The sequence below is a fragment of the Medicago truncatula genome, chromosome 4, assembly GCF_003473485.1.
Source record: "Medicago truncatula cultivar Jemalong A17 chromosome 4, MtrunA17r5.0-ANR, whole genome shotgun sequence".
Taxonomy (NCBI): Eukaryota; Viridiplantae; Streptophyta; class Magnoliopsida; order Fabales; family Fabaceae; genus Medicago; species Medicago truncatula.
The window spans coordinates 8,439,316-8,452,167 of NC_053045.1; the positions used below are offsets into that span (position 1 = coordinate 8,439,316).

General features: G+C 33.4%; 1 protein-coding gene across 1 annotated transcript; it reads left to right on the forward strand.

The window, feature by feature from the left end:
• The first annotated feature begins 3,103 nt into the window (after positions 1 to 3,103).
• LOC11438654 (chaperone protein dnaJ GFA2, mitochondrial) lies at positions 3,104 to 12,076 on the forward strand. Its single transcript, XM_003605015.3, has 18 exons — positions 3,104 to 3,389; positions 3,502 to 3,583; positions 4,041 to 4,127; positions 4,426 to 4,508; positions 5,713 to 5,796; positions 5,909 to 5,947; positions 6,561 to 6,653; positions 7,508 to 7,558; positions 7,643 to 7,730; positions 7,856 to 7,920; positions 8,003 to 8,077; positions 8,365 to 8,437; positions 8,813 to 8,904; positions 9,003 to 9,074; positions 10,184 to 10,240; positions 10,544 to 10,604; positions 10,989 to 11,046; positions 11,529 to 12,076. The coding sequence occupies exons 1-18, from the start codon at positions 3,318 to 3,320 to the stop codon at positions 11,623 to 11,625; spliced, it is 1,329 nt and encodes a 442-aa protein (XP_003605063.1). The 5' UTR covers positions 3,104 to 3,317; the 3' UTR covers positions 11,626 to 12,076.
• The last annotated feature ends 776 nt before the right edge of the window (positions 12,077 to 12,852 follow it).

Below are 12,852 nucleotides of genomic sequence, written 5' to 3' on the forward strand. Positions count from 1 at the left end.
ATAGTTTTCATAGAGAAAAAAACGAAGCAAAAAGAGAGTGATTCAGAAAAGCGGTGAATATGTAAATAGTGATCATAATTATGAATTTATGATCATTATTTTTTATTTTATATTAGAGAAATGTTAGGGACAGACTCCCTAACACATTCTTTTAACACACTCCACTCATATTCAGCCACCTCACCAACTTTTTCAATGCCTTTACCTGCTCACCGGTACTGCAAGTAACATTTTTTTAATTATTTTAATCTTTTTTATATTATGAATTTAATTTAATTTTTGGTTGTCTTCTCCAAGGCTCCCAGTCGTCGCAGATCAGACATGAACTACAGCGGGAGAGTTGAATCGATTTTGGCATGTGGTACCATTCCTCTCATGAAATAAATCTGATTACATGAGTTTTATGAAAGACGTAGATCTATGTATACAATTTCCTAAATGCTTCACCAATTCTCAAGATCCTTGTGGATCAGAAAACAAAGTTGTTTTAGTCACTATGATGTGTTGTTAGAGAAGAGGAGAAAAGTTAAAAATTCAATGCAGTGGTGGTGGTTTTGGCATAAATACAGTTTCGTTTTTAGAGACACCATGATAGTTTATTTCATTTTTTTTAAAAGAAATGGTAGTTTAACATTGTTAATGATTTCTAGAATGAAAAATTTCGAAAACAATTAGAATCATACAACCTCACATGTCCATATGAGAAACAGAGGGCATTCAAGAAAGAATAAATCTATGCAGGATGATTGTTCTGTTCTCACCGATAGTGGGTGACAGTTTGAAACTCAATAATTAAAAAAATAAATAAAGTGTTAAAAGGTAAATAACAAGTAACCGGTCAAGATCATTGAAAAAGTTGGTGAGGTGGCTGAATATGAGTGGAGTGTGTTAGAGAGTGTGTTAAGGAGTGTGTCTCTAGCATTTCTCTTTATATTAATTTAAAAAGTAGGTAATTATATTTAAATTTTTTCAAGATTTAAAGGAAAACTAGCCAATATTGTTCTTTGATGGTCAAATGTGTGTGACTATTTTCGTGGAGAAAAGTAGTAAATGAAATATTTTTCCTTTTCAATTTTTTTTTAATGGATAAAATTGTATTTATGTTCATTTTGTAGGGTTATATGCACACATCTGGCACTTGTGCAATTCTACTGACACCAATTGATCATATAAATCTTTCTTAAATATTTGAGTGGTTGAGTGCTTTATTAGTGAACGATTCCCTCCTTCTAACACCAATAGATCGGTTCGGTGACGATCGATGAGTCTTGATGGTTGTTTACGATGCTCCGGTGTGGCGGATTTTGAGTCTTCACGGTGGAGGTGAAAGGTGAGTGCAGACACGTTAGCACTTTGAAGTTTAAGTCAGTATCTGAAAGACGTGATTATGTGTGAAAAGTGGTTAAAGTGTCGTGTACTTTGAGGGTAGTGTTCAGTCACCCTTATATAGGTGCAAACAATGCTTAACGGTTTACGTGAAATGCAGCGCCATCTTAGTAGGCCGTTGATGATGATTTGGACGATGGAGATGGAGTCAAGGTGTGCTCCTTTGCAGTGATGTGCACAGGACTTTGCGTGCTCCGTCACCATGTTCGGCCTAATTTGTCTTGGGCTTCAGCTTAATGGGCCTTGCTTTTAGCCGGTCCAGTCTTGATCCAAATACTCCAATATTTTTAAAATTGGACATTGAAGATGTTGATACATTCCATTTCCTAAATAAAATGGAAATGTAAATTTCTTTAGTTTTGAACTAAATAAATTGTAAGTTTAGTTCAGTTGATAAGGATATTGTATATTACATGCAGGGGTTGACATTTGAACCCCCGGACACTCCACGTCTCCACATTTAAAATGTGTGTGCTCTAAACCACTAGATTACTTAACAAAAAAAAATGATATTAATGCACACATTTCTAAAATTGAAGACATTAATTGGACATTTATATATCAAAACTTTGGTAATAATAGAATAAATGGAGAGAATAAAAAATGAAGATGATTCCTTCAAATAAAATGAAAAGGATCATAAGTTAAGTTTACGAAGACATTAAAAATATGCCATTAAATTAGTTTAAATATTTTTTATACATTCCAAAATATTTAAAAACTTGTTTTTACATTCCAAAATATTTAAAAAATTCAGTAATGCAGAGAGAAAATTGAGTGATCATAACTTATATACCCTTTTTTACTAAAAAAAAGTTAAATGTGTTTTTCGTTCTAACAAATATATCAACTTTTTGTTCCGCAAGTGTAGTTCAGTAGGTAGCTGTCAGGGATAATTTGTACAAAGGTCGGGGTTCAAACGCCGGATTCCTCACTTCTCCACACATCATGTGTGTGAATTTAGCCACTAGACTACTTGACATGAAGAAAAAAAAATTTGTCAACTTTTCGTTTTGTTTCCTTAATTTTTTTTTTATTTTTTTTTTAGTCGTCCAAAAGTTTTCAACCACTACTTTTGGTTCCTACTTTTAAGTCTAACTCATGAGTAACTTTCATATTTTTGAATGAATATTTCCACGAATATTTGCTTTTTTGGTGGTGGCCGGGATTCGAACTTTGAACTTTTTCCCTATCAACTGAGTCAAACTCACGAGAATCTAAGAATGTTTATAACATTATAAGAATCTTTCTATTTTTTTTAAAAATATGAATTAAATATGAATATTTTGTTTTTGACGCTTATAAATTCATATTTTATTAAAAAATTCTAAATTATTTTTGAGAGATTTTCATAATTTAATAAACATTGTTGGAAATTTTCATTCAAAAATATGAAAGTTACTCATGAGTTAGACTTAAAAATAGAACTAAAAATGATGTTGAAATATTTTTAAACGACTAAAAATTAAAGAATTTTTTTGAATAATTAAAACAAAAATTCGATTTTTTTTATTGTTGTGATGTCCAGGGTTCGAACCCGGATCTTGCATATATTATGCATTGTCTTTACCAACTGAGATAAGCTCACGTGGACAAAAATTCGATATATTTATAAGAACTAAAAAAAATATTTAACCAAAAAGAATATTATAAAACATATTTTTGTTTATCTTTTTTAATAACCAACAAAACATAACATAAACACTTGAAAGTACACAAAAGAATTACCAACCAAACACTTGTTTGTGACATCACGTGTAACCGTACACACAACATCGACAGACGCTTCCAACTGTAACTCATCCTCGCTTCCCGGTTCTACTGGAATCTTCCATTTCCATTTCCACAAATTAGGGGTTTTTCTAGGGTTTAACGATTCATCCCAAAAATACCAATTCACCAATTCAATCAAAATCTTCAAAATTTCCCAAATGATTCGTCCTACTGGCATCACCCTCTTCACCCACCTTGCTCGTCGATCACTCTTTCGCGCCAAAGATTCCGTACACATCTTTCTTCTTCTGTGTATCAGTGTGTGTGTTTTTTACTGACATTTTTGTTTGTATGAACTATGGTTTAACAAGTTTGTGCAAAAAAAAAAATCATTTTTTGCAGGTATATCAAGTAGTGTTTCAAAGGGGTTATAGGACATTCAATTCATCATCTAGTGTTATTGGTAGTAGTTATACAAGAAATGGTATGCATTCAATTTAAAAAAATTTGGGAAATTAAGCAACATCTATGAAGCACAAATACTCCTGGGTTTGGCGTGTCCCTGTGTTGGATTTGTGCTTCATTGAGCAACAACACTAAAAGATCCAATTTGGTCCCTCGTAATTTTCTCGCGGCTCAATTCAGTCCAAGACAACAAATAATAGCTAAATGGTTGTTGACATTTTTACGGGGGACAATTTGTCAATTGGGTCTTTTGTCCCTTTTTTTTTTTGTAATATGGTTAAGAAAATTGTATTTTGGAAAGGTCGATAAGTTGCTAAAGTTATTAACTGTTGATCCTTTTCTTGTTTTTCTTGCAACGTTGAATTTTAGTGTTACCATCTTTTCCGGAAAAATGCTGTTAAGCTTTTGTTTCGATATATAGTTTTCTATTTTCTATGATTGTATTTTGATCACCTCCTCCCCTTGTCCATTTGCAGTTAGAGATGGTGTTAATTTGAAGAACTGGTTGCTATTGGGAGCGGCTAATTCATATTTTGGGGCTTCTAGATCAATTCATGGCTCGGGTATAAATTATTAAATCATGTGTTACATTCATGCCTGGCTTTTTTTTTATTGCTCATGTAATCACACGGCATTGTGTTTGCGAGTTTTTTTTTTCTCTTTTTTTTGTGTGTGTGTTATTTATAGCTTGGATATTGTCTACTACTTTCTACTGCTTACTAGGACAGTAGATGTAGGCATGTAGCTTGAAGTTCGTGCATTTTTGGTTTAAGTTTCTCCTTGCTTTCTCGTGCATAGTTGTTTATTGTCTCGTGCATGTCAATGACTTGTTTTTTTTTGCACTCCCAAACTATTTCGCAGCATCGTTGGCAAGGAGCTATTACGATGTTCTTGGTGTGAGTAAGGATGCAAGCTCTTCAGAAATAAAGAAAGCTTACTATGGGGTAGGCTATTCCTCATAATTGTCGATATGCATGCATCTATGTCTTGAAATATGGGTTTGTCCGTTTATGCATGTTTTTAAATATCTAGCCCATTGCGTTGTTAAACTTTGTCAATTTACTAAATTTCTAACATAAAAATATAGTAATCATATATTTTGTTGGTGGAAACTCAACTATTTCCTATGATGTGGGATGAGGGAGGAAGACTTTGTTTTATTGTGAATAACTTTCACATTATTATACAATTGTGTAGAGAGACCATAGCTGGCCTCCATCATGACAAAAATTAAGCTTCAAGTTGATGACAAAATTCATTCATTTAGTATTGTTATTATAATTTTAATTTAGGATTCAAAATTGAATCAAAATTGAATAAGGATTAATTTAGATTGATTCTAGGATTATATTATATTTGACTTAAATTAGGTTTAGATCAAGTTTGATTCAAAATTGAAATTAGGATACAACAACCAGGTCTTATCCCGCTAAGTGGGGTCAGCTTTTGTAAAGAATGATAAATTGTAAATAGAAGAGTTTAGAGTAGAGCTAACAACTCTCACTCTAACACTCCCTCTTTTGTTGGGTGAAATACATGAGGTCCCACCAATTTGAGGGGCCTAGTTCTAAAATGGTGGACTTCATTTCCAAATGATGTTACACACATGCATTTCACCCAATAAGAGAGTCTGTTGAAAAGAGATTGTTAGAGTGAATGTTGATAGCACTACTAAAGAGTTTAAATGAAGGGTTAATTTGGAAGATAAAAAGCTATACAAAGACTTGGTATCCCTTTTATGTATTGAAATAGATGAAATCACATCTGCGTTTATGTGTCCTGGTTTTCATCACATTATACAGATTGCATTATATCCGTGTCTGGATCTACACATACTATGTCATACTACAACAACATCAACAGCAACAACAATCATGCCCTATTACACTAAGTGGGGTTGGCCACATGAATCAATCGCTGCCATAAATACTATGTTATACAATTTTAAAAATATCTTAGTCCCTTTACCTTTTCCCTTTCTTCTATGACATGAACTTTTTAAGCTGGGCTGATTGACATATGAGTTATTTCTTCTAAAATTATTTTGTATTTTTGTATTTTCTTACTGCTGACCCCACTTAGTGGGATAAGGCTTGGTTTTTGGTTGTTGGTTTGTATTGTTCTTCATTTCCTCTCCATATTCTGCAGCTTGCAAAGAAGCTCCATCCAGATGCAAATAAAGATGATCCTGAGGCTGAAAAGAAGTTTCAAGAAGTTACATTGGCATATGAGGTGTACTATTGTTGTTTTTGTTTGTCATACTTCCCAGAGTCAAATATCTATCTTAAGTATTCATATCCCCAATTAACTGACTGCTGGTATATTTCCATTTTAATGTTTGTAGGTTTTGAAGGATGGGGAAAAACGTCAACAGTATGATCAGGTCTAATCCATTACTGCCTATTTTCTTCGAAACTTTGTTGAATTGTTTTAACTACCTTTTTACTAAACTCGTATATAATATTGTAACAATGAAGAAACTAAGATATAGTATTGTAGGATAAGTTCATGTGAATTCTAATGAATGAAAAAAGTGGACTGTAATGTGAATTTTAATGAGGGAATAGTATGATTTAAGTTGTTGGCCTCTGTTTCATGGAGATCCGGGAATTTATTTCGAGCTACTTGATAGAAAAGGAAAAACGGAGGGATAAAGAAATACGAAGCTCGTTTTAGTTTTGCTTTCTCGTGGTCTCTTCTTACTCTGTTTACATTTCACCCTAGCATTCATTTTTAAGAAGAAAACTTTAATACTAGGAATAGTAGATTGCTAGAAGTAGAAATTTTAAAGATCTACAGCAACGTTTCATATTTCATTTGACTAAGAATGTATGTGTATTTGTTTCTATGTTTTTGGAGAACTTATGCTTAATGTGCTTTTGAAGTTGTGCATGTTTCTCAGTTGTCCGTGTATTTTATTGAGTGGGTTGTTGCTTTCTTCATAGTATCTACTGCCTCTTTCATTTGATTTACTTTAACTTGTCATGAATGTGTAGGTTGGACATGATGCCTACGTAAACAACCAAAGCGGTGGTTTCGGAGGCAATGGTGGCTTTAATCCTTTCGAGCAGATGTTCCGTGGTGGCCATGTAATGACTTGCTACATTCTTCTATCTATCTTGTTAATCAAGCTTTCAGGAAATATTTCTTTTTTAATTGTGTTCATACTTACAATTATAAATATTATCACTTAACTGTTAACTTCATATTTTGTCAAAAGAAACTGGTATTCATATTCTGTGAATACCATACGAGCAGATCGTAAGCAATCCTACACAACCTCATATTTTTAATTCAATATAAATCGTAAAGAATTTTTGTTTTGAACGTTTGTACATATGAATGTGCTGAAACTTCAGTTGCATCTTCCCGTTTAGATATGTTTGGTTACTGTTAAAGAGTTCCACATCGGACAAAAGATGGCCTGAACATGTGTTTATAAGTGGGGGCATTCCTCACAACACAAGCCGGTTTTGTGGGGCTGTGTTAGGCCCAACCAAGATTTCGAAGATGGTATCAGAGCCTCTCCAAGATCCATTGGGCCACCTGCTATCAGGTTTCCACTATAGGGCCACCCATCATCCACGAACCAAGCCCAATAATGGTAGTCGTGAGGGGGTGTGTTAAAGAGTCCCACATCGGACAAAAGATGGCCTGAACATGTGTTTGTAAGTGGGGGCAATCCTCACCCTACGTGCCGATTTTGTGGGGTTGTGTTAGGCCCAACCATGATTTCTAAGAGTTACATATACGTTTTTTGTTTTAAATTGTAAGCTGATACACTTAGCTCAGTGCATGTTATATATAATTATGTCGTCTATAATCTGTTTTACAATTATTTAGCTTTTATCAAATATAAATAAAGAAATGTTATAAAATTTCCGTCAAATTAATGCCAAATTTGAATCTAATATTATTTCTCAATTCCTTTCATGGTGATCAGGATATTTTCAGCAGCTTTTTCCATCAAAAATTTGGCGGAGAGGATGTCAAGGTTTTTTTCTTCATATTCAGACATTATTAAGCATGCTAAGGGATTGTTTGATCAAAAAGATATTAATAAACTTTATGATCACAGACTGTGGTTGAACTATCTTTCACGGAAGCTATCCAAGGGTGCACCAAAACTTTGTCATTTCAAACAGATGTGCTTTGTAATGCTTGTGGTATGTTTGTTATTAAGCTATGAATTGTCTTCCTTTGCTGGTATTTTGTATTCTGTTGGGTTTGAATTCTGACAAGTCAATGTTCCTTGATATCAACACATCTCACCGTTGCCGAACTGTTTCAGGTGGGAGTGGTCTTCCTCCTGGTACAAAACCTGAAACTTGTAAGCGATGCAAAGGGTCAGGAGTGGTCAGTATCGTGTTGGAATTAATTTAATTCTTGTTACAAGCCTGAGAAGTGTTGTTCAATTGATAATTTTTGAGATGTCCAGATGTTTGTACAAACTGGAATATTCAGAATGGAAAGTACTTGTGCTACATGCAAGGGAACTGGAAAAATTGTATCGGTATGGTACAAATTGTCTTCTGTACTATGCCATATTGATTCTCTTCTATATGATATAAATGACATATAAGTTTACGTTACTTGCTTAATGTTGTCCTTGTATCCGTTTACGTGGCAGTCTTCAGTTATTGTTCAATCTACCCTTAATTTTTGTAAATAAATTCATGCTATGAATGAAACCATAGTCATTACCTGTAACTTATCGATATGGTGGTCTTTCATACTAAAGTGAAATATGACTATGTGGGAATGTACTGATGGTTTTTAATCTTTTGTTGTTGGTATCAGAGTTTCTGCAAGTCTTGCCAAGGTGCCAAAGTTGTAAAAGGAACAAAGTCAGTCAAGTTGCATACTTATCCTGGTAATTATTATTTCAAATTGTTTCGAATCCATTGTTGTAACTTGTAATGTAGGCCATGGTTATATGGCATACAAAGGAAAAATTGTTTCATTAATGATAAATTTCCATATTGATTTCTCTCAAACTCAGCTTAAACACTCTACCAAGTGAACTTAACAACAGCAACTCAGTAATATTGACTTCATCTCTTTCTCTTTGTCATTTGAATTGGTTCACTCGAGCCAAAGAATACACACATAAACACAACATACACATTTCTGTCTGTATGTATTTGTATTTATTCTCTGCTGTTGGCAATGCACATCCCTCTTATTATTTCTCTTAAGGTTGCACTATTAAAAAGGTTGAATGTTGTATGATATTTTTGATTTGCAGGGATAGACAACAATGAGACCCTAAAGGTGTATGGAGGTGGTGGAGCAGATCCTGATGGAAGTCGTTCCGGTGATCTATATGCTACTATCAAGGTACTTCAGTAGCTTAAAAATTACTGCCTTTTTTATTATTCTTTATATTGTATTTTAAAGCAAGTCAATTGTATTCCTTTCCTCTATACTTTTTACAGGTTAGGGAAGATCCTGTTTTTCGCAGAGAAGGATTGGATGTTCACGTGGATGCTGTTTTAAGTTTCACTCAGGTAATGTTTCATGAAGAAAATGTTGAGCACTGATTTTACTTGGTTATCTGGTTGTGTATTTTTTTTCAGACCATGTGTGTATTTAATTTTAGTCATTAATTTATAATTTTTAGAAATTATATTGCTTATCAGCATAGATTATTTTATTATAAGAGTAAATATCGATTTTGGTCCCTGTGATGTTTGAAATGAGCGAATGTGTGATAGAAGCTAGCACAAGGAAAAAAATTACACAAATCAATGCTTTTCTATTGTTTGGAACTTGAAGAAAAAGGAAGTGAAGGAATTTGTAATGTTTGGCTCAACATAAGGTGGTTTCCCGTCCACAGGTTGCAGAAAAAATCACTGAAAACAATTTTCCCCCCTCTTACAATACTACTCTTATTATTTAATCTTATTATTGTATTTAATTTTGGGATATTTATCATTTTCAAGGTTTTTTTTTTTAATGTTTCTTTTCTGTATTTTCTCTACACAACCTAGTCACACAAGAGAAGATAAAAGCTTTAAACTTTCTTTCCTTTCAGTTTTTACTATCTTTCTTTTTACCCTCTTTCCTATCACTCTTTTTCCTCTTAATTTCTAGTCACTCGTAGGATCCAATTCCTTCTCAACCCAATCTTTTAGGGCCCTAAGTTGTAGTTTACTTTCATAAGAGATCCATTGACTTAAATCGTTATACACTAGAGTCACATGCGAGCAGTGCTCCAAGTAATGCAGCCCTACATAGAGTTGAGATGTCTAAGTGGTATAATCCTTCGGTAGTATGTGTATCTCTTGATCTATTGAGGAATTTTGTAGGAGCGGCACACTGTGCAAGTTTTGATGGCATGAATTTCGTTTGCCACCTTCTGGGAATATTGACTTTGTACAATAATTAGTTAGTATATATTTTATTTCAATTTTAATTTGGTAGTGGCACAGAGCCTTTTGTTTGTGGTGGTTATTTTATCATAATACTTTGATCCCGAACATTTTGTTTGTTTTTTTGACTCATCTCAAACAACTTGTTTGTTGTTTGTGTAACATTTATTGATATTATTAGTTTATAATAACCGTAAATAACCTAAATAGCTGGAACTTTGTTTTTCTTTTAAAATTTGTTTCAGGCGATTTTGGGGGCAACTATTGAGGTCCCATCTTTTACTGGAAGTGTAATGCTTAAGGTAAGCAACAAAGCATTGCTATTACAATAGATAATAGAGAGGTGCTGACAACACAATTAGATACTCTCTCTAGCAGCCTAATACTACTATTGACTAAAATTCATGTGGATTCTACAAGTTTATATGGGTCTCATTTCCTATATAGCAAGACACATTTTCAAAATAGTGGGATGCATGTGAATTTTAGGCAACAATAGAAAAAGTGATGGAAAGAATGTGTTACTAGCACTCCTTTATATAATATTATTTCTTTTGGCATATCTAGTGACTAGGCAGGTTTAAATGATGAGTTCTGTTTGGCAGGTTCACCCAGGCACCCAACCTGGTCAGAAGGTGGTTATGAAAGGGAAAGGTATAATGAAAGGTATGCAAGTTGACATTATTTGGAGAAATTTATTGTTATTAAAAAGAACATTTTTGGGAAAATACATTTGGAATAGTGTTGTCAATAGCGCGTTATAGAGGTCTAGTCCCTAGCCGCTCCAAAGCAGTTAAGTTTAGCGGCCATGATAGCACCTATTGCGACTGCTATAGAACCTGACCTTACAATGAAATACATAATTTCCAAAAAAAAAAAAGAAAAAACTGATTTGGAAATAGTGGCTATCTTCTATATCGTTTTTGTGGTCGTTCATAATACTGATTTGGAATAGATGTACGTACATGTTGCTGCTTGGATTTTTAATAGATGCGTGTTTCAGTAAACTGACTTGTTTCATCAATCTGGTCTTGTTTTTTCTTTTAACAGGAATAAATACTTTCAAATATGGGGATCAGTATGTTCATTTTAATGTCAGCATTCCGACGTAAGTTTCTTATAATATGCAGGGTTATTTATAAACCTTTTTTTTGTACTACTGCATGCTTTAGGTTTCATATGTATATTTAATTAAGCATTTAAAGTGCCTTTATTTGATATCATGGTAATTGGCATCGGACAATACATGTGATATGACTCATATCGTGGTTTGAAACAAAATTTAACCGAACCATGTTTTACATAAATTGCACCAGCATCAATCTTGATACATTTTGATGAGTCTGAATTAATTCTGATGAATTGCACTTTCCCCTTTAACTTTGTGTAGTTGGTTACTTTTTCTCGTCATTTTAATTTATGACTTGAATCTTGAATTATTTTGATGTCCTTATATGAAATATCAGCTTATGTTTCTTATGTATATATCTTACAATATACAATAAAATTCAATTCACAATTCAGAAAACTGATCTCTTGATTCATGATTTGGTTCTCCGTTCATTAACCATGTTAGAAATGTTTTTACAGAAACCTGACAGAAAGACAGCGTGAATTGATCGAAGAGTTTGCCAAGGAAGAGCAAGAGGAATCAGATAAACGGAAAGCTGCTTCGGCTTCTAGTTAAAAATATTTCCAGAGCCTCCACTTTTCATTATTTATAAGTATTTACCAAGTCATGATCAACAAGGTGGGAACCCACTTGCTGATGAAGTTTTGTAGGTGCATTAATTAAGGGTTCACTGTTTTAGTTTGGCCCCTTCCACTTGAAGAGTATCATAAGTGATGTTCACAATTCAAATTATAAAAGTTAGAACTTAGAAATCAACATTCTCATATGCTTGTGCATCTGTAGAATTCCAGTTAATGTTGTACATATTCTTTCTTAATCAGAAGTTGTGCAAGTCTCACTCAATTTCCCAATTCTTTTTGTACTTTCATTGCAACCTCATCTGTGGCCTATAGCTAAAACTAGGAGTCAATGGTTTGTGTGTCGAAGACTGAGGATTGCTACAAATAAATTCATAAATACATAGGTGTACAAATAATATACTATATTTTTTTTTCTTACTTGGTGATGTGTTTTTCAATTTAAAATCATTCATAAGATTCTTACTTCCATACAGCAGGGTACATATATCAGTTCTGTGTGAATGTTTGTTTTTTTGGAAATTTGGTATCTGATCTAAAGACCGACTAATATGATGTCTTTCCTCGCGCGCCCTATTTTTTTTCCAAAATTACCGTCAGAGCATTCCGGATTATATAATCCGGAATGTTTTCTTTTGTTAAAGGGTGAAAAAATGAGTAACGGGTTTTTCCGGATTTTGCAATCCGGAAACTTCAAAAAATAGGGCGCGTTACATTATGTTTCCGGATTACATAATCCGGAAACCCCCTAAACACCCTTCTCAATGTAAAACAGTTCGGATTATATAATCTGAACTATATTAGCACAAATTCTAAACATGTTTGTAACATGGATAGTTATTTTAGGGACAATATTAATCTTCCTAACTCTCATCCTCTGTTTTGGGTCATTGTTACATGTTTTTGGTCAAAAATCGAGTTTTCGGACTACTTGGTCGGATTGCTTCGAAACTTTCCCAGAAAATCAGAAAAAATTCAAGGACCATGACTCCCCTAGAAGGGACTTCTTACGGGACTCCGCCCCTCAAAATCCAAAATTCCATCGTTTAGACACATTTTTTAATTTTTTTTTAATTTTTTGGTGCTATTTTGATATTTTTATGATTTTATTTGACAGGTTTTTAACATTTTTTACTTAGTTTTTTTGTTGTTTTTAAAAGCAAAATTCAAAACTGCTGAAATGTGAGAGAGTCTGATGACTGAT